The sequence below is a fragment of the Lissotriton vulgaris genome, chromosome 8 (genome assembly GCF_964263255.1).
Source record: "Lissotriton vulgaris chromosome 8, aLisVul1.2, whole genome shotgun sequence".
Classification (NCBI taxonomy): Eukaryota; Metazoa; Chordata; class Amphibia; order Caudata; family Salamandridae; genus Lissotriton; species Lissotriton vulgaris.
In genome coordinates this window covers 221,029,286-221,056,181 of record NC_141696.1, presented here as the reverse complement: position 1 = coordinate 221,056,181, position 26,896 = coordinate 221,029,286, and the positions used below count along the sequence as shown (strand labels likewise).

The window sequence follows — 26,896 nt, the reverse complement described above, 5'->3', positions numbered from 1 at the left end:
TTATGAACCACACAGATTCATGTAAAGCCTTTATTGCATGATCCACAAGATGAGTTAATAACAGAGTATTATTATTCTTGAATAATCACTGTGTAAAATAAAATTTATGCTGGTAATATCAATGTAGAGACCTGTGTGATTCATTAGAATCATTATTATATGTTAACTTTGTGAGAATAATTTTCTCCTAGGAACAGTGCATCCTGCCTGTAGGCTCCGCTTGCATTTCCAGTCCTTGTTAGCCGAAATGATCCACAGGGGGGTAGAGTAAGCTCGGGACGGTCCCAGTCAGGGCGTCCTGCAGTTCGATGGTTCTTCTCCGCAGGTCGCAGTGGCCGAGGGTCTCCCGGGTAACAGCAGCCGAGGATCTCCGGGTGATGCAGTGTAGGCCGCACCAACCTCGTAAGCCGCCTCGTCACCTGGGCCAAGTCCGCCGTTCTTGGTCGTAGCTCGACGGAGAAAGGCTCAAAAGCAATCAGGGCACCTCAGCAACCCCAATAAAGTCTATTCCGAAGCAAAGATCGCCCCAATAAAGCTATACAAGGCGATGAAGGGCTCGAGGCGCAGGAGGAGCTCGCAGGCTCGTCTTACTCCGTCGCCATCTTGGCCACGCCCCAGCTTTTCATTCTTAACAGTTCCTTATACCTCTCCTTGTTTCTGTAAAGTTCTTCCCATTTAGTACTTCCTTGATAGACCACATATTCACTGGAATTCACTGGATTACCCTGCTGCTGTGCTTTGTGAATGGAAAGTTGCCTTTCTCCCTAGTCTGATTAGGTATTTTTCGTGCAAGGGACTGGATTTGCTGGTAGTTTCAGACTCTGAGCATTGAAAGGCTGCTAAATAGACCCCAATGCATGCGCTCAGATACCTAAACATATAAACAAATAAGTAATTTCATTTGGCATATGTGCATTTTGGGGAAAAGACACATTAACATGGGGGCAGAAAGGACACCATTGTCAGGTGTCATATGTGAGCTGAGTTCAGCATTGCAGCCCCTACTTTGGTGACTATAAAATCATGGTTTTGATTCTGGTTTTGATTCTGTCATTTTGGGCTTGAATGGTTGTAGACTTACCTTTATCCAGCACATGTCAAAATAAAGAAGTTTTGAGGGGTAGAAAGACTACTTTTTTACATTATCTAAGCAACCCATAACTAATGCCTGCATGCCCACAATGCTTAGGTGTGTAAAGCATATGAGGAAGATGTGCCCTACGTTGGGACTGACATGTCCCCGGAGTGACACAATTACAATGCTAGTTCACTGCATAAGCTTCAGTGGCTTTCCACATTGTAGTACCTTTCTTAGGAATAAAAGTCAAATGTTCATATCTTGTCTTTGGGAAGATTTAGGAAAATACCCTCAGCACCCTTGCAATATCTAGTTAGTGGTGATACTGAATGTTTGATGAGAAGGGCCCAGAGATGATCTTAATAAAAGCTGCCCCTCTCTGGGTAAAGCCTGGATAATTATCAAACCAGTTCTCTGTGTCTCTCCTTCCTTCAGTGGCAGTCATTAACTCTCCTGATTAGGTGTGAAATGCCTTTCTGAAAAAGCAACAACCATTTGTCCGCCTGGAGATCGCTGACAGGTTGTCATTTGGGGGTAATTACAGAGTATGCCCCCCATTAGTTCTCTTCGGAGTTTGAGTAGAGAGTTTGAAAGGGACCACCGATGGACACCTCAAAGAGGCAGCCAGAACGCTAAGAGTAGTTTTAATTTTTACTTGGAAATAGGACTCTGCTGGGAAGTTGGTCCTTGGTGGTGGCCTGTTCCCAGCCAAGTTGCATCCTGTCCCTATGTGGAATGGCATCTTAAAAGATCCCATAGCAGGCTTTTCTTTGATGGAGTTTCAGTAAAGCAACAGTACCTGTCAAAAAAGTAGTCTGGGTTGAGTATGGCTACTTTCCGTGAATAGAATTGGGACCTTTTCACCAATCCGTGCCTAGTGACCACTGTATGAAACACTTCCATACACCGTCAGCAGCTCAGTGTGCAACATGACTTAGTGAAAAGCATAGCAGATTATCCTTCTGTCTGTATATGCCTGTTTAAAAGGGCTTTTCCATCCTACTCAAGAATTGTATGTGCTTCTCAAGAGGCAGAGCACATAACCTTCCTATAAGGTTATGTCCATATTAGACAAGAGATGGCACCTATAAAGACTGACTTCGCTATCTCACTCAGACTGGACGGTCCTGATGCAGAAGGCAACTTTGAAAAACTCTACATGCCTGTGGACTCGAATATGACTAGCATAAAAAAGAGTGGACGAGAGGTCAGTAGCCCTCATAGATCTGTTGCTGGAGTTCCTGGAAGTTGATGAGCATTGGGATTTATATCCAGAACCAATTTACCTATTGAAGAAATTGGGATCAAACTTTTGGTTGGGGCCAGAAGGAGATGTGCAGCAAAACCTAAACCTGCATCCTAGCTCAGTAGCTCAGGCGCTCCTCAAAAAAACTTTGTAAACAATCAAAGCATTTCAGTGTAACAGCCTCAAGGTGATTGTCTCCGCCTCTTCTCCTCCAGCCTCATTTGTTGGAAGTTTTAAAATAATTGTTTTTGCAAGGATGGCGTCTGATGGCCATTTTTAGTCCTTAATAATGCACATAGGCTTGTTAACTATTCACCCCTATTCACTTTCGTTATTATATTTTTTTTAATTTTCTTTATATGTTCATATCTCCAGAATCCAGTATCTAATTTGTGTTGCTTTGGTCTCACTATAATCATTACATACTTAATCATTTTACTAAGGTTGAGTATTTACTGATGTAAATATTGTTTTGCCGGTGCCTAAATACTTAACTCGCATTTCTCTGAGGAAATGCCTTCTTTTTTGTGCCATTGATACCAGTGGTGAGTGAGCCTTTTTTTTTCTCCTTAAAACTGGAGTTAACTAACAAGGCACTAGATTTCTGCTTCGAGCAAAAATGTACCCCAAGTTCTAATCCATCTTTTACACTTTGCATATGAATCATCAGCTGTTATTCCATTTAAAATTTTTTTTTTACTCCTGATACTTTGTATGGTCACATTAAAGTTTATCTCGCTCTACAAATCTTTTACCCATGTCCTATCCTTTCCCAGTGGCAGTCATGGAAATATGATTTTGATGAGGCATAAACACCCATCTGGAACAGCTAGGAGCGGGTAGGTGAAGCAGAATTAATTCCTGTTTACCAAGATGGCATGGAGTTCCCGTCACAGTGGAGTAGGGGAGCGTCACATTCTGTCCATAAGATCCACTCATGTAACTTCAATATTTTGGTTATTCTACCCAGAATGCTTTGGGGCAGTTTCCAACAGTGTTAGGCACATTACAAACACAATACATAAATAAAAAACCCATTCCGAATGTACAACATGGATAGTAACCTGCATTCTCACAGAGTGTGAGAAGAAGGGGGCGTAGTTCCTGGGTGTCCTGTGTCCATGCGTTAGTTGATAGGCTAGACCCAGTTTTTTAGGTTTTGCCTAGCAAATGCGTACGAAGTACACATGCGCTAGGAAAAATCTTATGTTTTGCAGTGGGGAACAGGGACTCTCCCCCTCCTCCCATTGGCTAGCTCCATAAATGGAGGCTAGCCATTGGGAGACGGCTCTGTCCGTCAATCCCGGACCAGATTCGGGGGCGTTCCCGAGAATTTTTCTCTTTTGGTGACGTCAGCCGAAAGCCTGTTCTCGGGAACGCCCCCGAATCTGGTCCGGCATTGACGGCACCCGGAAGAAGTCCAGGTGAGTACTTGCTTTTTTTTTTTGCTTGCTTTTTTTTTTCCCGTTCCCACCCCCTCTCCCGCTCTCCGTGTCTCCGGACCCCGTTCCCGCCCCCCTACCGCTGCCTCGCTCTCCGTGTCTCTGGCCCCGTTCCCGCCCCCTACGGCTGCCTCGCTCTCCGTGTCTCTGGCCCCGTTCCCGCCCCCTTACCGCTCCCTCGTGTGTCTGTTCCCGCCCCCCCCCCCCTGCTGTCAGTGTGTGGCCGTTCCCGCCCCCCTCCCGCTCTCCGTGCCTTTCCGCCCCCCCTCCGTTGCATTGTAAATGCTTGTTAATAAATCGCATATGGGAAACAAATCCGATTAGGCATGCAGTTGTAAAGAGTGGTCTTTCTTTAGTGGTTGGGGTTCGGTGCGCCCTGCTCTCCGTTGGCACGCTGGCTTTGATATTTTTATTATAGGGGCGTTTGGAGAGAAACGTAGGAATTTCGGAATTGACAGCTGGGAAGGACCACCTAGCCCGTCTCCCAAACTCCCATAACACTTTATCTCCACTGACGTGTCTGGATATCAAAGACTGCACTATTTCCTACAGCAACTGCTCGAGTCCCGGACTCCCTCCGCATCCTATAACGCACTGCTTTCAATGCCGAGTGGTAGTTAAGTGTATTTACGGTATGCTCCTGACTTCCTTTGCCACCGACCTTGAGGTATACCTTACTTAGGCCTGGGATACCCTTTCCGCACAAACATTTCTTTTTGTTTTTTTCCACGGTTTATACTGACATTTGTTTCCCTCATCTCCTGTAAACTGGGGAGAATAGGCTATCTAATGGCTTCTCGAAGCAAGTCACGTGGTGCAAACTCTACACCATTGTGCCTCTGTGAGTAGGCACTGTCCTTTCTCTGGAGTGGGAGGTAGGCCCCTTGAGTTTGGACAGTGCTGTGGAAAATGCTGCCCTAGTCACATGTATGGTAATATTCCTGTTTCCGGACTCATTCCGAGCAAAGTCATGACCGCATGATAGCAGACATTCTTGATTTAGCTTGTGCCGGACAGTCTTCCCTTGCATCAGGAGGGCCCATCTGTGTCCTATGTAGAGCTTTATTAGAGTGAAGCCCATAGTGCTGCACACAGGTTGCACTCAACAGGACCACACAACCGTAAGATATGGAAGTTCCCTTCCCTTCCCACTAAAGCTGTACATGTGAGCCACGTGCATTCAATAAAGCAGCGATAGTCATGTTTACACATAATAAAAGTAAATGATACCAGGCTCCTTTAAATAGGAATCAGTACATGCAATTCCCAACCCAACAGCTGGATTGATTTTCCTCTGGATACTGCTTTGAGAGCGCATATTAAAACTGCAGTCTTTCTCCTTTGAGATGTTCTGCAGGTGAAGCATGCCCACTGCTAAATTCACAAGGAAAAGCTGTGGACCTCCTTTACTTTCTCAAGCCCTCAAACACAGTGCTCCTTTCTCAATTTCTATAACTTCTGCCTGAGGTCTAGACTTAGATTACAAACTAATGGCTCCAATGAGTTGACCTGCAAACGAGACCTAGAGCAAGTCCATTGCACTACTGCACCAGGAACATTACTACAAGTTTGTGCCCACAAACAGCTCCAAAAACCTACACAGGCAGCAAGCCGTTAATGAACACACACTGGTCTTCTAATTACCACCACACGTGTTGTGACTGCTCAAAAGGATCATTAACTTTTTCTCACTGAGCCTTGTTGCCAGCTCTGCTTAAATGTCTACATCCACAACACAGACTTCTTTCCACCTCCATACCGTCTTGTTGCTCGCTCATGTCCTGGTGTGCTCGCTCATGACAACACACCCTGCACAGTTAATTGGAGGCATGGGCACAGCAGTGAGGTGACACTATTTGTACATTGCTACTGCCAGGCTCGAATGGAAGAGTCTCCAATGCTGCTGTTGAGCCCTGACTAGGACTGGCACATGCACCTTGCTGGAGAAAAATTCAGCCACAACCCTAAAACAAATAACGTTCGTTTTTATCCATATGTTCTGGAAAATAGACAAGCCTTGTGCTTGTGGATTGTCTGCCGGGGTCTCCATTGTGGAGAGGACTGAATTTTAAGTAATCATGAATACTGGTTGATCATGGACTTATTGTTCCTGGTGAGAGTGGGTCAGTTTTTCAAGCCTTCTTTTTATAGGTTTTTCCTTTGTGGGGCGTTTTCACATTGTCGGATTTTCCATAAGGTCTCACGAGTCCAGATCCAGGAAGATAGAAGTCTTTATATTTATTAATTTGTGAAAGCCGGGAAACACCCTTAACATCTCGGCCAGTACACCGCGATGCTGTTACATCGCGGTCGTTGCAACGACCGCGATGTAACCACGCTATGCCATTACAACACAAGTCTTTACATCGACTTGCACTAGATGGCGTGCTAACATTACAAATAGTGTAGTTTACTATCCCAACACCTTCCCTACTGTTAAGTTGACTGGAGTTGGAATAGTAAATTACACTTTTCTAATGTTAGCACGCCATCTAGCGCAAGTCGATGTAAAGACTTGCGTTGTAATGGCATAGCGTGGTAACATCGCAGTCGTTGTAATGACCGCGATGTAACGGCACGCATTGTACGGACTCGCATTGTTACATCATACATCCGTGAAAGCCCTTAGAACAAGAGTGTTATAGTAACAAGTTGATAAATGTGTCAAATACTCATTTGATGGTTATGCATAGAATTTCGGCTGATACATTTGGGTGAATGTCGTTAAGACAGTTATGGACATATTGTCTAACAATTCTCTATAAAGAGTTTTATGAATTGGTGAGTAATACATCTATAGTGCTAAACAAAACGTAGGTTTCTTTGCTAATGGTTTGTCAATGTACATCTATTTTTTTTTTAAATAAAACATTGTATTGTATTTTTGTGGTACAATCTGGGCCGCGGCCCTACATATACATTTTGAAGGCAAGATAAATCAAAGGTACCATTACATATATACAATCGTAACGCCTGCAAAACCTGCAGGTAAAACAACATAAACATAGTGCAGATAGTCCCAGATCCCATAAATCTTTGTAAATCTAACTGAATACGGGTTCAGACGGTGACCTATTGTAGTGCGGGTTGTTAAGTGGCAATTAGAATGCGGGGACAATTCTTGTCAGGGGGCCACAGATGGAAGGGGGGTAAAATGTACATCTGTTTTGAAAGACGAAAATTGTGGGCGTTCCATACTTAAAATCCATATCAAAATATGCTTGTGTGGTAATTGGGGGCTGAGGCATTTGCAAACCCTCCTGTTCTGAAATCGGCAGGTGCACTAGGCCACATCCCGCCCTTTCTGGGTAGAGGAGCAGGGAGGACACCTTTTGGATGTGCTCAGAAGCGGTGTGGTGCTTCAGTGTGTATATATGAATTAGGCTACCTATTTATGTTTAACACAGGAACAGACAGGGTCTCTCCCTTGTGTGTCAACTAACAGAGAGGGCCACTTAGGCTTCTATTTGAATCAGGAAATGGCGCTTCTTCGTCTGTACATGTACAATCAGTGTGTGCGCAGGGTCAGTGGCCTGGCATGTGAGAGACTGCAGCTCTTACACAAGGACAGTAATGTCCCCACCAACCTCTGATCTTAGCCAACCATGATCAGAACCTTCTTGGCTTTCTTCTCTTAGGGGTAGCTAGGCACAAACATGGCAGTTTTTGCTTTCTTTGACCCTCTTCTGTCCCTGCTTGCCACAGGTTCATTGCCAAGTCTCCAATTGGTTGCCTTGTCCTTGTTTGCTTTCTCTGACCCTCCTCTGACGTTGCTTGATTTCTGTAATCCTAATCTGTCCCTTTTTCTCTGGGGGGGGGGGGGGGCTCTCTCACCTACCCTGCTTGTTTCACCTGCCTTTGCTTGCCTCTAGATTCGCTCGCAGTGTGTGTGTGTGGGGGGGGGGGGGGGGGGGGGCTCTGTGTGGGTGTGTGAGGGGGAGCTCACAGTGTGTGGGGGGGCTCTGTGTGGGTGTGTGGGGGCTGTGTGTGGGGGGAGCTCTGTGTGGATGTGTGGGGGGGCTCTGTGGGAGTGTGTGGAGGGCTGTCTGGTTGTGTGGGGGGGCTCAGTGTGTGTGAGGGCTCTGTGTGGGGGGGCTCTGTGTGGGTGTGTGTGTGGGGGGCTCGGTGTGTGTGTGGGGGGGCCCTGTGTGTTTGTGGGGGGGCTCTGTGTGGGGGGGCTCTGTGTGGGTGTCGGTGTGTGTGGCATTTGCGAGAGATTAAGCTATTGGCATTGTAAATGACAATGCCATTTATTTATCGGTTTTCAAAAAGAAAACATAAATAAAAAAATTGTCATTTCCAATACCAATAGCTCTAACTTTTCCAAAGGCAAAACCGTTGCATTGTAAATGCTTGTCCTTAGAAGTCTGGGACTTGTTATCCCGTTTTTTTACTTGGTGAAATAAGTCTACAAGTCACTGGCCGAATTAGTCATGCATGGATCTGGTAAACTTAACAGCTATGGGAGAGCTCTGACTCGGAAGATGATTAAACGTGCCTGGTACATTATATGAGTAGGTGAATAGAACGCTGCAGTAGATGCCAGACCAGAGCCAGCATTTGTTTTTATACTGTAAAGACTACATATCAAGGTCTAATACTGTTACTACAGCAATGGGATTTGATATTTGTGACTAATAAAAAAAAGTTTGGAAATAGACCTCTTATATTATACTTTTGAATAAAAATGTAACAGTAAACAAACCTGATAGGCGGCCAGCTTTTTAAATTAAACCTGCCGTTTCTGTACAGAGTGGCACATCTCGGTGATTGGTAAACCAGAAACTCCATATCTTTAAATAACAAGCATTTGCAATGCAATAGGTCTCGCATTATTAAAGTTAGAGCTATTGGCATTGTAAATGGCAATGCCTTTTATTTATGTTTTTGCCTTAAGCATTACAGTGCATATACTAGAGGTCTGCAAATGTCACATGCCCGAGCCAGAAATGTCCACTTGTGCAGGCTTCTGTTTGGTTGGTATATTATATGCGGCAAGTTGTGAAAGCCTATGCACATCATATGGGCAGCTGATATTTGCAGACTACAACATGCCTTTGGCTAATTCATATTAAATAGCCAGCTGATATTAGCCCAGTGCTTCAAACCTTTGGCAAATGCATTTTTTGTGGACAATGAATGCCCAGTAGTGCAGGCCTCGGGGATAGGCAAGTGATGTGATCAGGGAACATTCGTCGAAATTTTAAATGTGTTTACATCTAATATTGAAGGATTATGACTCATGTTTCCAACATTTAACACAGCAGCAGCATAGTAATATTGATGCAAATAATCTCTGTGATGTTTGAGAGGTACCGTTTTGGTCTAAAATAAACTTTTTTATAGAAGTTACATGAAATATAAAAACAGCATGTCTCTCCAAAATGTCCATTTTAGACTCTCAGATATCACCCACATTAACAAGCATTGGCAAAGCTAACGGGTCACGCCTTTAATATGTGATGTATGGTATTGTAATACAGTGGATTGTGTTTGAATGAGTGTGTGTTGTAATTGTTAGTTTTCTGTGTAAATTTGTTTTACCAGTGCTTTTGTATCAAATGCTTTTATTAAATTTTGCCCTAGTGATATTTGTTTATTGTGCATAAAAAATTTGAAAATATTTATTTTTTTCAAATAATCAATTTGTTACTGAACCGTGCACTTAGTATCCCGTGGGAGTGGAGCCTCTTTACAACAGTAAATATATTGCGTATGCAGTAGTAAAACATATAACAACACTTTTGTAATTCATATTTTGTATTCTCTTGTAAAGTGCTGCCTGCAAGCGGGATTTTTTAAATTAAAGTGCACTTAGTAGCCACTTGACCTGACCCCCGTTGGTTTAGAAAAGATATTGTGTACGCAGTAGTATTGCTGTCATCTGGATGCTGTTTTAAAGGCTTTCCATGGATTACATTGTATCAGAGGCAGCGTACATCCAAAAGTACTTTAGGAGGAACAGAAATTCATTAAAAAAAACACATATTTTATTGACTTTTAATGGTACCATTTGGGCAGCAGCTTGACAGTTACACATTAAAGACAGGATCGAGCCAAAGTACCAAACGTCGAAACCGTATTGACTACAGATGTCTATATAACAACAAAACGTTGCACAGACAGCTCCATTCCTCATACAGTATAAGTGTTTGGGTGAGTACCCGTGTAGGTAACAGTAAGAATGCAGAGTACGGTGTAACGTGGAAAAGGACGTATGGGGGCGCTTACTGATCAAGGGGTCTGGGAAGGAAAGGGGGGAAATCTATACCCCCATATGTAGCCCATTGCGACCATATTTTCCTATGTTTCTAAGGGCACCCGCGCGCCTGGAACACAGCAATCTCCGCACCCATGCAGCTATCTAGCTCTAAACAGCAATTGATTTTCGGCGCTACAGGAGCATTTTTATTCAGGCTCTCCTGGAGATCATTTTGAAATTAACTTAGTGGAAAGAGATAAGCGTCGCATGGATTCCTTTTTAATAATCTGTTGAAATAAAATTATTAAATTGAAAGAAGTGATGTTCAGCAAAATTAAATATGGAAACATTAAAAATGCAGATGGAAAAAAAATTGCCAATCCGAAACAAAAAAGTGTTTGCCAAAATAAAGTTAGCAGAGGGACTCACACCGACTGTATTGTAACAGAGGCTGTTAATTGAAGCATGTTTTTGGACTGCTTGTGTAAAAAGCCTACGGGAGTCTAGTTTCAGACTAGTGTATGTTTTAAACACACATATTTTGTAACAGGCGGAGTTCATATGAAAGGGCTTTAGTAAGTCCCTTAGTATACCTGCGAGTGGTGCCTCTTTACAAAAGTAAATATATTGCATATGCAGTAGTAGGCTGTGAACTGAATGTTGTTTAAATCACTTTCCATGGATTCCATTGTAACAGAGGCAGAGCACATATGAAAGCCCTACAGGAGCAGTTTTACCCAGACGGCGCTTGACAGCGTTTTGCAATGAACTTTGTGGCAAGAGATAAACGCATTGCACATGATCAGCACATTTAATTATAATAATTACATTAATTTGTTTCAGATGTCCAGGGACTTTAATAGATGTTCTCAAAATCGGAGAATAATGATGTGGCATGATTAATAGTCTGTGCCATCTAAAGAAAGGCACACAGAGCAAAATGGCGATATGAAAAAAGGTAGAGGAACAAACGCATACAGTCACACCGACTTCTTTAATAATCTGTGATATTGAAAGAAAGTGAAGTACAACAAAGTGATACGTGGAAATATTAAAAATGCTAATGTAAAAAATGCACTGCGCTTACAACATCGCGGGCGCACTCTGGAAGTCAGGCAGCCTTTGTTTGGACGTGGGCGGGGCTCGTCAAAGAAACAGGAAGTAACCGCCGAGGAGGACGTCCGAAACATGCAGGCTCCACGCTGAAGTCCCGGGGCGCTTCAGAGAGACCGGGCGAAAGAGCGAGGGCAGACTGCATGGCAACAGAGGCAACACGGGGCTCCCGAGTGGTGAGGAGACCCCTGCGGCGTGCCAAAAGATGGCCCAGGAACCTGCACACCGAGCCGGTAAGTGAGAGCTTGCAGGCTGTTAGAAGAAAAGTGTGCGCGCGCGCGTGTGTGTGCGTGTGTGTGCGAGTGTGTCTGTGTGTGTGTCTGTGTGTGTGTCTGTGTGTGTGTCTGTGTGTGTGTCTGTGTGTGTGTCTGTGTGTGTGTCTGTGTGTGTCTGTGTGTGTCTGTGTGTGTCTGTGTGTGTGTGTGTGTGTGTGTGTGTGTGTGTGTGTGCATTTGTGCGCGTGTGCCTGTGTGTCTGTGTGTGTGAATGTATGCATGCATGCGTGCGTGTGTTAAAAGAGCCGATGAGTGGTGGTGGATGGAAAGCGAAAGTAACCAGCGCGAGTGTGTTTTAGTCTGTGTGGTGGCTGGCTGTGTGCGCACGCGTGGACGGAGCCGACGTGCGGGTTCGCGCACCCAAATCCAGGGGAAAAGCGCGTGGCACCCTCTTGTCCGTCATTCCCCCGAAGTCGATAACTATAGTTGTCGATCTGGACTGCATCCTACGGATGCTTACCAGCTCGACCTAAAAAAGTCCAGTTTAACAATTGGCTTAATGTTCCGCATGCCGGTCTCAAGCTCTGTGTGATAAAACTGGGTCGGGCTGCAGAAATGTAGCTAGAACGCCAATACCACCACAAGATATTATTTTCAAATAAACTCACCTTAATGAATTTTCGCCAAGCAGTTCACACGTGTGCCATGATAAATAACAGCTGAACTTTTTTTCTCTTTTAAATACTGTTGGCTTGTACAGCACTCTCGGAAGGCGTGAGTGGCAAAGCAGGTAATGGTGTGCCAGGGGCTCACAGTCCAAGCCGTCCTGTTGGCTGGATGACCGCTAATTGAAATCAGCACCCTGCCGGATCCATTTAGATCCGTCATCCACGTAATGGCGCAGCCTGTTGTGAACACCACCCCTTTCCTTTCCCATCTCGTCTCAGGGAGAGGTGGGATCAGAAGTCGTTCTGTTCCCACCGTTTGACGAGATGGGAATGGAAGGTATGCAAACTCGCTGATTGACACACTGCCCGGGGAAGCACAGAGCTGTAACCTAAATGCTCAAGCTTGCATTACGTCACAGGTGGTGTGACGTGATGCGCGTGGAGGGCCAGCGTGGACAAAAGGTGAGTCTGGTAAAAACTGCGACAGCAGGCACATGCGCACTGGCATATGTGTCTTTCAGAAATGCCTGACTCATTAGGAGACAATGCTGTCAGTAATTGTTGGGGGAATATTACTATCCATGAATAAAGAAACTGCAGGAATTGTGGGGGAAGGCCGGGGTCCCAAAGCTCATGATAACGAACAAACCGCCCCTGTCCTTTCCCGACTGTCCCTATTGAAGAGATAGCTAACAAAATAATGGTTCCTTTCTATTAAATGTATTGTGTGTAGTATGTGTTGTTTATTTTTTAAACTAATTTGGTAATTCGCTGTGAAAACTATACAGTTATTATTTCTTGTATAGCATTCACACTCCTTGTATGTGCATCCTACTTACTGCGGAGCACTCTGCCCGCCCCGTGTTTGTTTTACACTGAATGAAACTATGCATTATAAGAAAAATGCTTTCCGTGTTGACTCTTAAATCATACATAAAGATCACCTCTTCTTTGTGCTGGTTATGCATTGGTGCGTACAGGCGACCATTGTTGACTTTTTGTGTGTATATTTTTATTTTTTCAGATCTATGAAGCACAGCCAGAGGTGTCTAATGCATTTAGGACATCTGAGTTTATTCCTCTTTCTCGGTTACTATCAATGGTGATGATCACAACTGTCCCACCTGTCTGCAACAAAGTCATGTTTACCCAAGGATTAACTGTAAGAATAATCTCTTACCGCTAACGTTGTTTGCTGTACATGTATACCCTTTTCTTGGTGGAAAGAGTTCTGCATAGAAATTTCTGTATGCCTGAATGTTGTATTCACCCTAATTAGGTTGTCTCCTGAGGCGAAAAGCCGGGAGTAGACGCTGTTGCTGCAATTTACAAAGACTTGCTTACTTTTAAAACTGTAATTTTAACTCTGTATAGCACTCTTGCACTTTAGGGCATCACGGAGCGGATCTAGCGCTCACGTGACCCCTCACACCGGCGTCCTTCGCCGCTGGCCACGCCCACCGCTAGGCCACGCACCCTTCCCGCCCTTGAGGCCTCCTATATCAAATGTGCATCTACAGAACGCGCAGCGGACGTGCGCAGCGGGCGCGCCGTTTGCGCGCCTAAGGCAAGCTCGTCTGCGCCCGTCCGCGGCCGGACGGGGCTAGGGGCACGACTCTATGCCAATTTCATCTCTTACTCCTCCGAGGAACTTACCACCCTCCACGGCCATTGGCCACTCTCGGATTCTGTCCGGAGGCACATTATTTCACTAGGGCTCGAACCTTTTTCCACTCCTACCCTGCCGTTCCTTCCGCCCGCCCCTCCCCCACAATGCCCTCTCCCACCCGACCCTCTTCCTCCTACTCCGTCACTATCCATTCTCTTACTTAACACCAGGTCAGCGGTCAAGCACCATCATGAGCTCTTTGTCTTGCTCGATTCTGAGAAGCCTGACTTACTGCTCCTGACCGAAACCTGGTTCTGCGATTCTTCTCTTCCCGTTCTCTTGGCTACCCTCCCCCCTTCCTACGTGGCCTTACGCGCCGATCGTCCGGCAGGTAGGGTTGGCGGCGGAGTGGCGATAATCGCTCGGTCGGAACTAAATTTTCAAACCATCCCCTCTCCCCCCATTCCTTCCACCGAATTCCTTACAGTTCGCTCCCTCGCCTTCTCCCCCCCCATCACCTGTCTCCTAATGTACCGTCCTCCCCAGTCTTCGCCTCTGTTCTTGCCGGCTTTTCAAGACCTACTGGCCAACATGGTGGTCAACTATGCTTCGGTCCTGGTACTTGGGGATTTCAATTACTGGCCCTCGGACCCTTCTGAGTGCACAGCCTCGAAAGAATTCACTGAGTCCCTCACATCTTTAAATTTTGTGTCGCACATCTCTGTCCCCACTCACTCTCATGGTCACATACTCGACCAGGTCTGGTCCCTTAATCTTCCAGTCTCCCCGGTGACGGTCTCCCATTGTCCTTGGTCCGATCATGCCCTTATTTCCTTCTCCATTTCTCTCAACCCGGTACCCAAAGTCCCCCACGCCAAAAATACCTGGGCGCGGAACTGGAACAGAGTTGACTTTCCCACCCTGACGTCTCACCTTCGGAATTCTTCCCCGTCCCTCTCCGGTCTTCCGTCTGACTCTCAAGCCAACATTATCAATACCTGGCTGGCTAGAGGCTGTGACTCAGTGGCTCCCCTGCGTCGCATCTCCGTTCGGCGACCCAAGGAGTCTAATAGGTGGTTTAATGACCACCTAAAAGAACTAAAATTGTCCACCCGACAGGCAGAAAGGCACTGGAGGAAAAATTACTGTCCCTCACTAAAAACCCTCTATTTGTCATCACTCGCCGACTACAAGACCGCAATCATCGCTGCCAAAACCTCTTATTTCTCAACAAATATAATGTCTGCTGAAAATAAACCTAGGGAGATCTTCGGCATAGTGCAGGACTTGGCCTACTCCGATAGGGCTTCACCTCAGATCCCCCCCATCCCAGCCTCTATGCAACCAACTAAATACTTACTTTCTTGACAAGATCACTACCATTAAGGCCAACATCCCCCCCCCCTCGTCTGCCTTTGTTGACCCTTCTCCTCCTACTATTCAAAACCTTCTCACCTCCATCCCTCCCCTCACTGAAGAGGTATTCCTGGAGATACTCCCCAAAGTGAAATCAGGTTCTCCGGCAGATATCTGCCCGGCGCGAATCCTCCAACAAATTTACTCCTTTTGTCCTGAACCCCCCATTACCTTCCTTAACAGCTCCTTAGCGCAGGGAGTAGTGACCCCTACGCTCAAATCAGCCACCATAGTGCCCATTCTAAAGAAGCCTGGCGCTGACCCATCCATCTCAGCCAACTACCGCCCCATTTCCCTGCTGCCCTACCTGGGCAAGGTGCTGGAGCGCTATGTCACCGCGGTTCTCAGCACCAACGTAGAGGCCAATGGGGGACTGGCTTCCCGCCAGGCAGGCTTTCGACCGAGGCACTCGACTGAATCAGTCGTGGTATCAGTCCTGGACAACCTCAGGAAGGGTATGGATCACAACAAACACCAGGCGCTGGTACTCCTCGATCTCTCCGCCGCATTTGACACGGTAGACCATACCATCTTACTGTCCCGTGTCAAGGCGGCTGGAATTGAGGGATCAGCCCTGGTGTGGCTTTCCTCCTTCCTGAGGGACCGCACCCAGGCGGTCCGGCTAGGAGACTTCACAACCACTCCACTCCCCGTCACGTGTGGTGTCCCCCAGGGTTCTTCCTTGTCTCCCCTACTATTTAATCTTTACATCTTTCCCCTCATCTTCGCTCTTCAGCAGCTGGAGGTCACCGTGTATAACTACGCGGATGACCTCCAGCTCATCTTTGATCTATCCTCCTCTCCCCTCTCGGTCTCCAGCTTCCAGCACACCATGACATTCATCAGGGACTGGATGAACCACAACCATCTCAAGTTGAACCCGGACAAAACCGAGTTGGTTCTTACCGGAGGTTCTTCCAGTCCCTGGAACTCTCTCTTCTGGCCCCCAACCCTTGGTCCCGCCCCCACCCCCTCAACCACGGTCAAAACACTGGGGGTTAAAATGAATAATCAGCTCACCCTTCACTCTCAAATCTGCTCTGTAGTCTCCTCCTGCTTCCTCACCCTCCGAACTATCCGCACTGTTGCTCGTTTCTTCACCCCCCAGGCACTCAAAATGATCATGGCCTCTCTAGTGATATCACGGCTGGACTATGCCAACGCCCTCTACAATGGCATACCAGCATACAGCCTAAGGAGGCTACAGTTGGTCCAAAACCAAGCTGCCCGGCTGGTTTTTGGTCTCCCACGCTATCACCACTCCACACCCCTCCTCAGGGAGCTCCACTGGCTCCCTGTCAAGGAACGTTCTCTGTTTAAAACCGCCTGCATGGTTTTCCAGGCCCGTCAAGGCACCGCCCGCGCCTTCATTTCCTCACTAATAAAAGAATATGTTTCCCCCAGAGAACTTCGATCCTCCACCAAGTCCCTTCTCCAAATCCCACGATTCAGACGCAAAAAGTGGGGTGGGTCCAACTTTTCCACCTTGGCCCCCACTTTCTGGAACTCCCTCCCAGACCACCTTCGTGCGGCTACCCATTATGTATCCTTCCGTAAGGAACTAAAAACGTTTCTTTTTAAACAGGCATTCCCTGTGTAATCCTCCCTTCCCGGCTCTACTACCGGTTCTCACTTTTTGTCTCTGTAGCCAATACCCTCCACCAGCGCCAAGAAACCGTCAGGTGCACGCTGCGCTTTATAAATGTTTTAAATTAGAAATTAGAAATTAGAAGCTTGTTGTGTTTGTTAAAGTTAAGTTTGATACCCTTATCTATAAGAGGTTATGCTTATGTGTTGGGATTCATGACTGAGTGAGTACTGGCACTGTGTCATTATAGTAACATTTAAGTATAGTTGGGGTACAGTTTATGTTGCAACTTCTCCCTGCCTGTTGCATGGTGCCGATGAACAGTCATTCTGGGAAAATGCCATGTTTAATTGATATTGGGTCCTTAGCAGCTCTTTTCAAAGGGCTAATAAGTAAGCTCAGGACTCAATTTTGTATGCTATTTACATCCACTGCAACTCTCACCTTCTGTAACTTTATTTCCACCAATGAACTTTTTTTAGTGATTGACATTTTAAATGTGTCAGTACTGCATTTTTATTTCTGCTTGTTCTTTGTGATTGTGTAGTAGGGTTTTGAGGACCAATGGCTCACTCGCACGGATAACTTCATCTTTTGCTTGGTTAGCCGAGAGCTTAGATAGCAGGTTATTGTGCTCCAAGCTGTCTTTAATAATTTTTTTTAATTTGATCTTTTTCCATATAGAATGTGGACTTTCCCTTCAACTTGAAGAGATTACCTGTTGGAATAGGGTTAACAGTATTTGCCATAGTACTCTAAAAGAAAAAGTAGTATTGCTAATGAAAAGCGAATTATCTGCTCGGTTCCCTAACCCAAGACATACGTTCCCATATGTTCAATGTTGTTGAAATTGGTGCGATGAGATCTTGAAAAAATAAATGCCTTGTGTGTTTTATGGTATTCTTTTCTTTGTAATTTGCTTAATTCTCATTTCAGCTCTCAAACCATATAGTAAAGCAGACCACCTTAACCCTCTTATCGTCTGTATTGAGGAGAGCACACAGTACAATAGATCATTGTTTAAACGAAGAATTGTGGCAAAAATCTGAAATCTACTCTTCAGCTGTGATGGAAGAATTTGCACAAAAGTTCAGAGAAGCTCTCAGCAAGGTACACATCTTCTGTTTTTTATTTAAATAGTTTTAGATTGTTTAAAATGTATTTTCTTTATCATTGCTGCACATGAGAAAACCTCGAATATTTTCCATGGACCATGAAACAAAATGCAAAGTACCCAAGTAGCATCAAAGTGCTCAAGTGACGTCTCCTATCCCTGATTTTTTTACCTTTAATATTCATGAATCTGCTGTAGAACCATTTCAAATCCTCTCTAAATTTGTAACATTTAGAACAGTGTCCTATTTATAATGCGTTTATTCCCCTTTACATAGATGCCAACATTTGCAGAACACCTTCTTTGATTTTCATTCTTTCTGAGGTTACTTATAAAGCGTTATAACTTTTAGTTTGTGACACTCGCATCAAAAGGAAATATGATGTTATATTGAAGTGTTTGTACATTTAAATAATATTTTCCCCTCTCTTTTTTTCGCTACCCTTCGGAGAAGGCATTTTCTCCAGTATTATTGTTGCCTGGTAGCAGCTTTCTGTTTTCATTATGTCTTTCCACACAGAATAAAGATTTTACCTGCCATTTATTCTCTGGAGCGTCAGGCGTAACTAACACCTCTTAAAGTCTGAGTTTTTAGCCGCTATAATCTCTATAACTTGTTTAACATAAAAAAGTAGAATTATTAGCCTAATCAAGGAAGGGCACACACTTCCCCTTTCTTGGTTTGCTCGTCTCTTTCCTTTTCTCTGCTCCACTGGACTCTCTCTGAGTTTATTTTTGTGTAGTACTCGTTTACACAAATCGCAATCACGGTCCATTTAACCATCTGGCCAAGAGCCTGCAATTTGTGAATAGGCAGGTTTTTAATTGTTTCCAGAAGGCAGAATAATAAACCTTCAGGAGAAGGCATTGGGGCAGTAAGTTTAAGCACTTGTACTCTGCCTTCTGTCTGTAATTCTGAGATGGGACATGGCTGCGGGGAGGGCTTTTCCAGAGCAATGAATGTTCAGAGTTGAGCAGTAATGTTGAAATGTTTATAACAGAAAGTCTGTTCAAAGGTTATGCGTTATGCATAGGGACCTAACCAGGTTATGTTGTTCCATTGGCAGCCAGTGGATTTTAGTGGGCTTGCTACAGACATGTATGTATTAGTATAGCTGCTGCATTCTGAAGTTGTTGGAACATTTTAGGCATCCCCAGGTATGGAACATTATGGGAGTATAGCCATACAAAGATCCTAGATTCTACAAAGCAAGATCCTGCAGAATATCTTTAGTTGAAAACAGCAGAAACTTGTTACTGCTCCAGCTTGGGAAAAGGAGGACACGTTTCCGCCTAAAATCTAAGCCAAGTTACTGGCAACTGGTGCAGGTTAAGGTTCACATTTTTTAACTGCAGCCAAACACAATACCAGTCAACAGTATTTCTTCCCCACACTCACCTGCCTCCATTCCCCCAATTTTCCAGCCCAAACCCCTCTATGTAAAAGCCTGCAATGCCACCCCCTTTCCCAAATTTTGAGATCTAGTCTCTGGTATCCCATGTGTTTTCTTGTGTGATAGGGTCACAGTCGACGTAGGCTAGAGCCCTCGCCAATTGTCCGACATAGTGTGCAAGGATACCAAAGGCCATGGCTAGCTGCCCAGCTCCCCTCATCAGTTGAGTCAAACAAAAAGCTCTTTTCTTGAGGAATTATGTGGTAACAGGAGCAGATGGTTTCTCGGACTTCTGTCACAATATAGCAAAGTATAAGGTCTCATTTAAGTTCAGTCATGTTGGGCAAACCAGGAAGTGCCACATTTTATGCAGCCAGTTGCTCACTATCAGGCTGTGTCAACATTGCTTATATTATTTGCTATTCAAAAACAACGAGAGGTAGGGTGTAGACACTCCTGTACCCCAATTATATATATTATAAACAACAAAGGAGTGACTCTAGTGAAAAACAAAAGTGATAATAAAAATAGAATCACGAGATAAAGCTTCACTGTATGCTGCAGGCGTGATCAATGCTCACACGCGTGCAGGGAATACAGTGAGGCAGTCTTAGAAGTCCCTAGGGGGGCCCGGGCGACCGTCTTCAATCGGAAGAAAGTCAGGGCGTTTGCTAGTCACCATCTAGTGGGTGGGGGGAAGGACCTAAGTTCTTAGAAGGACCCTCACTCACCACTAGTTGGTGACATGCTTCATCATCGGGTCCCCGCTGGGGTGACCGAATGTCTCCCCAGCGTGCTACGACGCCTGATTACAGCGGAGCAGGATGTGGTGGGTGCAACAGTGCCCAAATTAGGAAGTGACTAAACGTGATAGTGCAAAAGTGTATTAAACAATTAAAAAATGCAGAGGTTGTGCCTTTAGAAAAATTTTAATAATGGCCAACCCGCATTGGTTAAAAACAAAGTGTGCGGACTCCCACGGTTCTTAATTAAGGAACCGGAGTCCTAAGTCAGAGGTAAAATTTGGTCGACATGTTTCAGCTGTTAGGGTTGCATGTAGCTCAGCTTTCTTCAGGACCTACAACATAAGTCCTCCGGTGGTATGCACGCTCTAAGGTGCACCCTCCCGTGAGGCTCTAAGTGTGAAAAAGTTGTTATTGTTTAAAATCAAAGGATGGAAGGACATTCCATCTCCACCACACTACTCACTCTGGTAGGGGTGTAAAAAAACGGGAACCTGTAAAAAGGAAGGGACAAGTACAAGACCACAAACACACAAACATGAAATAGAAGGGTTAATTCCTTCTGAGCAGAGTTGTTTGTCAACATTAGTTTCATGTGGGTTTGACTGCGGGTATCATGCACAATTAGTGTGACACCCAAACTGAGGTGCTACCTTATAATCCTTAATTAGGTGCACCATAAATTCGCTAACAGAACCAGCCCAGTGTATGAGTCTGTGTCCTGAGCATGCTCGTGAATCAGTGGGATCGAGCAATATGCCACTCTGTTCTGGGGCGGTAAAGATTAAAAACCTCAGTGAAAAGAGAGTTTACGCAAGTATTTTCTTAGGTTGTTTAATTTCACACATGCACACACACGTGTATGGGGCCAAAGAACCCCATTCCCAGCGTGAGCACAGGAAGCTTAGGAAGCGGCTAAACGAGCGTATCCCCCAGAAATTGCTCGTCCCCATCCGCACATATAGAGAGAAATGCCCTCTGCGAGTTAGTATCAGGAAGGCGATTTCGAGATGGAAAGATATGAAATAACTCACTTTCTGAGGGAACAGATTGTGCTCCTTCGGAAATGGCAGCCTGGGTTATTTTCACGCGGCGCTATACTGCCAGTAGTGAAAAAACAGTTATGGTGGTTGTCGGTTTCTGGGTAAATGGTATCAAGAATTCATCTCAGAAAAGACACTTGCCACCACGTCTGCAATCAAAAATCACTTACTTCCACGCCTGCGGCTCCCCACCGTGTACCTACACAGACTATGGCTGTCTCCCGGAACGAAGAAACATAAGCGCACCCGGTTGGTTTAAAAGACCAAGGGGTCTGATTGGACGCACCTGCCCTCGTGGGTGTATGACGTAGACAGAGACATCGCGTCTTAAAGGAGAATGCCCAAATTAACACGGAAGGCTAACTTGATTGGTTGCTAAATACCACGTGGGGGCGGAGTGAACCGGCAACACGGAGCTGCCAGTTTCAAGGTCGGCGGTTCGATTCCCAACACTGTCATAACACAAATCATCAATTGGTCGTAAATTATGAACATACATTGAAAATGCAGGGCTAAGCTTTCGGCTGATCATAAAACAATGCAGCTGATCAGGCAAGATGTCGACAGTGTGACCACTTAGTCCAAAAATGCCTGTATTTTAGTTTCTTTAAAGTGATGACTTTTTAGGGCAAAGAAGGATATTCTGAGCACAGGTCCCACATTTCAATAAAGAGACTGATGAGCTCCTGGAGGGGTATATTTATTGCCACCTAAAAGGTGAATTTTATATGCACTGGTTCTGCAACAAAAAAATTATTTTTAATAAAAAATGCTGGTAATGAAATGGGTGGTTGTCTTTGCGGCACAGTTTAGACTAAGTCCCTGAACTAGGGTGTACAGAAACCACCTTGAATCTAAAAACACATTCAGATTACTATTGGATTGTTCATCAACGTAACACCGTCCCCCAAGGTATATCATCATTAAGGCCTTTCGTGTTGGTACTAAGCCGATACACCCAACGTTGTTCTTTCTCGAATAAAAGGGACTCTGAACTGCCCTCCAGGTGTTCCAGGATGGTCCATTTGAGGTCATTGGGTGTGTGGTTAGTCTGTATAAAATGTGCTGTGAGTTTCGTTGTTGTTTTTTTACAACTGATGTTGCTCCGATGTTCGCATATTCTTGTTTTGACCCGTCTGGATGTCATCCCAACATATTGTAACTTGCATCTGCACGTGATCAAACAGACTACATTTGATGTATTGCAGTTGGTGTGATTACGTTGTACCCAACGTGTGCCATCCGCCAAGTCCAGGAATTTCGTGTGTGAAGTCAAATGGCATATACTGCAATTACCGCAGGGGTGATGACCTGTCACGGGTGGTAGCCCCCAAGCGTTGAGAACGCTGGGTAGTTGGTTATTGTTGTTACTGTTTCTTGGTCGTGTGTGAACCAATGAGTCTTTTAAGCTGGTGGACCTTTTGTAGGAGAAAAGTGGTTGTGGCCAGTGTGCCTTACTGCTAGTGATGATTCTCCAGTTTTTCGATACACATTTGCTCACTGCGTTTGACAAAGGATTAAAAGTGGTGACACATGTGAGGGGAATCTCATTCACCTCAGGGGTGGGATTATCTGCCAGTAAAACCTCCCTTTGTTAGTTCCGTGCTCTCTTTTGGCTGGTGTTCAGGATCCTTGATGGGTATCCTCTTTTCTCCAATTTTTCAGTTAGCACATTAGCCTGCTGTTTGTATGTGGACAGGGTGCTACAGTTATGCCGTATTCTTAGGTATTGCCCATACGGGAGATTCTCCCGTAGGGCCCTTGGGTGGTAACTGGTGAAGTGCAGCAGGTTGTTTTTTGCTGTCGGCTACGTGAACGTCTTTGTCTCCAGTCGGTTGCCCTCCCTTTTGATGGTAACGTCTAAGAACGTGAGTTCGCCCCGGGAGTGTTCATGCGTAAACCTCAAGTGATCATTTAACGTGTTGATCCAGGTGTAGAAGTCGAGTAATGTGGATTCATTCCCATGCCAGATCATGAATACATCATCTATATAACGACGCCATACGGTGATGTTACTACCGTATGGGTTCGCAGGGTTTAAGATGTACTTCGACTCAAAATCATATACGTAAAGACCAGCTACCGATGGGGCAAAAGTGCTGCCCATTGAAGTCCCCGTGGCTTGGAGGTAAAGTTGGCCTTCGTATGCAAAGAAATTCCGTTTAAGAGCCAGAGTGGCACAATCGACTACAAACTCTCTGGAGGTGTTGAAATCCCACATTGCTTGGTCCAGCGATTCCTTGACCACTTTTATGGTCTCATCCTGCGGAATGCAGGTATACAGGCTCTCGATGTCCATCGAGACAAGGAAACACGGGGCATTTGTTAGAGAAATTGTATTGAGCAGAGACAGAAAACTCTTGGTGTCTTTAAGGTACGTGGTTGTGGATTGTACAATTGGTTTCAAAAAGAAATCACAATACTGTGAAAGAGGTTCCAGGAGGGATCCCAGGCCCGAAACTATCGGTCGTCCTGGAGGGGGTTGTACATTTTTATGTGTTTTTGGTAACACATAAAAATAAGGGATCCGTCCCTCAGACATTGTTAGGAAATCAGCCTCTTTCTTTGAGATATAGCCGTCTCTTTCTGCTGTTGACACTAGATCACAGATTTCATTTCTTAGTTCATTGGTCGGGTCCACCTCTAAAGGAATGTAGTTGTTGCCGTTACTTAAGAGTCTCCGACACTCTGTGTTGTAATCGCTTTTGTTAAGGATCACAATCCCGCCCCCTTTGTCCGCATTTTTTATGACAATATCATTGTTCTTCTTGAGGGATTGAATAGCCTTAAATTCATCAGCGGACCGATTCTTATAGGGGGTCGGTTCCTGCATTTGTTCTATTTCTTTGAACACAGCTTGTTCAAAGGCTAGGATCTCAGGTGCGACTGTGTGTGTTGGTGGTACAAATGTTGATTTCAATTTGAAATCAGTGTCCCTCTCAATGCCAACCGCTGTTTCTCTCTCTGATGATTCAAAAAAGTTCTTCAGGCGTAGTTTTCTGAAGAACTGACTAAGCTCACAATGGAGTTTGAAGCGATCCAGTTTGGGAGTTGGAATGAAACCTAGTCCTTTTTCCAAAACTGAAGTTTCAGGTTGAGAAAGATTATAAGATGATAAATTCACCACTAGGGTTTCGCATTGCTGGGACCGGGTCTCTGATCTGTTGATGTTGGGTCGTTGGGATCCTCCATCCCTATTTGAGTGTCCCAGTGTACGTGGTTGGGACCCTTCTGTTTCCCTCGGTTGCCCCCCATGCCTCTGTCCTGAAAAGGATGCGGGTAACTTTGGGGATGGAAATTCGGATAGGGCATGAAGTGAGGGTTCCAGCCCATCATAGGAGGAAAAGGTGCCTGGAAAAGGCCGGGATGGTAGGGGCCCATAGTCTGTTGGGGAAAAGGCGCTCTCCAATTAGGTGTCTGATATCCACCTGTGGGTTGGTGTTGTTGCCCACGTCCACGCCCTCGACCTCTACCTCTCCCTCTTGGTTTTTTCCCAATGCTCTCAGTGCTTGAGTTGCTAGTATTCGAGTCCACCGAGCTGTCGGAATTGTAACCTGTGGTTGCAGAAGGAGTGTATTCAGGGGTGGAATAGGGATAGACCTTAGCATAGGACCATTTCTTTAGGTCTTTTTGTAGTTTTTGTGATTTAGATTGGGCCAAATTTTCTTTAAACTCATTCTGTTCTTTATTGAGTTCATCTAACCGCTTTTTGTACCCAGTAATTGTGGCTTTAAAGTGGGCTTCGGTAGTTTGAATCTCCACTAACAGGGCATCAGATAGGCGTAACGCGGTTTTGGGATTATAAGGTAGCACCTCAGTTTGGGTGTCACACTAATTGTGCATGATACCCGCAGTCAAACCCACATGAAACTAATGTTGACAAACGACTCTGCTCAGAAGGAATTAACCCTTCTCTTTCATGTTTGTGTGTTTGTGGTCTTGTACTTGTCCCTTCCTTTTTACAGGTTCCCGTTTTTATACACCCCTACCAGAGTGAGTAGTGTGGTGGAGATGGAATGTCCTTCCATCCTTTGATTTTAAACAATAACAACTTTTTCACACTTAGAGCCTCACGGGAGGGTGCACCTTAGAGCGTGCATACCACCGGAGGACTTATGTTGTAGGTCCTGAAGAAAGCTGAGCTACATGCAACCCTAACAGCTGAAACATGTCGACCAAATTTTACCTCTGACTTAGGACTCCGGTTCCTTAATTAAGAACCGTGGGAGTCCGCACACTTTGTTTTTAACCAATGCGGGTTGGCCATTATTAAAATTTTTCTAAAGGCACAACCTCTGCATTTTTTAATTGTTTAATACACTTTTGCACTATCACGTTTAGTCACTTCCTAATTTGGGCACTGTTGCACCCACCACATCCTGCTCCGCTGTAATCAGGCGTCGTAGCACGCTGGGGAGACATTCGGTCACCCCAGCGGGGACCCGATGATGAAGCATGTCACCAACTAGTGGTGAGTGAGGGTCCTTCTAAGAACTTAAGTCCTTCCCCCCACCCACTAGATGGTGACTAGCAAACGCCCTGACTTTCTTCCGATTGAAGACGGTCGCCCGGGCCCCCCTAGGGACTTCTAAGACTGCCTCACTGTATTCCCTGCACGCGTGTGAGCATTGATCACGCCTGCAGCATACAGTGAAGCTTTATATTATTTGCTGCCACATCATGGAGTACTGGCGAACATTAATGCAGCGGACTGGGTATGTTTGTCTAGAAATCCAGTGTGCATAGAGAATGACATGCACAGATCAGTACTTTAGTGGTGTTGCCATTCAACTTTAAAAAGTTGTCCTTCATCCATGCATCATTTGCATCCAGGCTGATCTTCAAGGATTGGGCAGCATTGGGCTTGGAAGAGTCAAGTTGAGTCTTATATTCTAAATGTTTAGTGCAGTTTCATGGTTGAGGAGACCGAGGGTCAAAGATATGGTGTATGGATGTTGTTGTGTCAACATAAATGGGCTTTTGCACCTTGATGGTGTAATGCCTAATGTCTCCATTGGTCGATTTATCATGTGATTAGATGGGCATGCTCCCATTGGAGCAGGAACGAGATCCTGAGCACACCGAAGAGGTTCCTGGAGGCTCACTTTACTGCTATCATCCTAGAAACAGAACCACACACTGCACAGAGGAAAATAGGAAATAGCGTTGCCCCCACAAAAGGTCTGGGTCCCAAGTTAAGGTCAGGTCTTGGTCCAGGGAGCTCCAGATGAGTGGCAATATGAAACACGGGTGAAGGTGATCACCTTGTCTGAATTGAGACTACAGGGACATTTTCAGCTGCAGAGATAGGTACTTTGGTGAAAGCTTGTTCTGTAGAAGGGGGCTTTCTCTCAGAGTCAAGAATCCACCCTTCAATTGGGTATCCTGCCCTGTTTGCTACTCCCCCCTGACCTGACCAGCCCACCTGAATGATTTCACAATACAATGACTGAATTGTGAATGAAGGCTCTAGTTGCAGTATGTAAGCCCTGAATTTGACATTTTGAGCATGTTTTGTGCAATTGGCCCTCATGTTGTATAAATGACAAGGAAAGGGTGATTTTCTGGAACGGTGTGGAGCAGGAGCCACATTGAACTAGATAGATACATCGATGGACCTTCCTGAAAGCGTTGAGCTTTCTTTGGGATTAAGAACCCGATTAGATCCATCAATACTCTGATGCAGATTTGAATTGGAAGACTGTGAAAATTGAAACTCAGGTGAAGGCTATTGAGACAAAATTGGAGGGCTGAATATTGGGGTTTTCTAGGTGCTGAGAATAACCTGGAGAAAACTGATCTGAGTGGTCAGTCTTGAAGATTCTGATTTTGGAGGGATGTCCTCTTTTTAACATTACTCAGATTGAACCATGTTGAAGTTGGGTACCTGAAGTGAGCTCCTGGACCACTACTTGAGGGGTTAGAGAGAAACTCAGTGCACTGGCTGTGAATTGAGAAAGGGTTATCAGAGGTGTTAGTGGAACAAACTGTGTAGGAGCACAAACTGGCGGAGAAACCCTATTGA

The 26,896-nt window shown here is 45.2% G+C and overlaps 1 protein-coding gene across 1 annotated transcript in view; it reads left to right on the top strand.

The window, feature by feature from the left end:
- URB1 (URB1 ribosome biogenesis factor) overlaps positions 1-26,896 on the top strand; it is a 783,310-nt gene that overhangs the window by 139,614 nt on the left and 616,800 nt on the right. The window contains exons 10-11 of the mRNA XM_086933991.1: positions 12,989-13,126; positions 17,514-17,687. Of these exons, the coding sequence (XP_086790117.1) occupies positions 12,989-13,126; positions 17,514-17,687 (312 nt within the window). The remainder of the gene's footprint in view (positions 1-12,988; positions 13,127-17,513; positions 17,688-26,896) is intronic.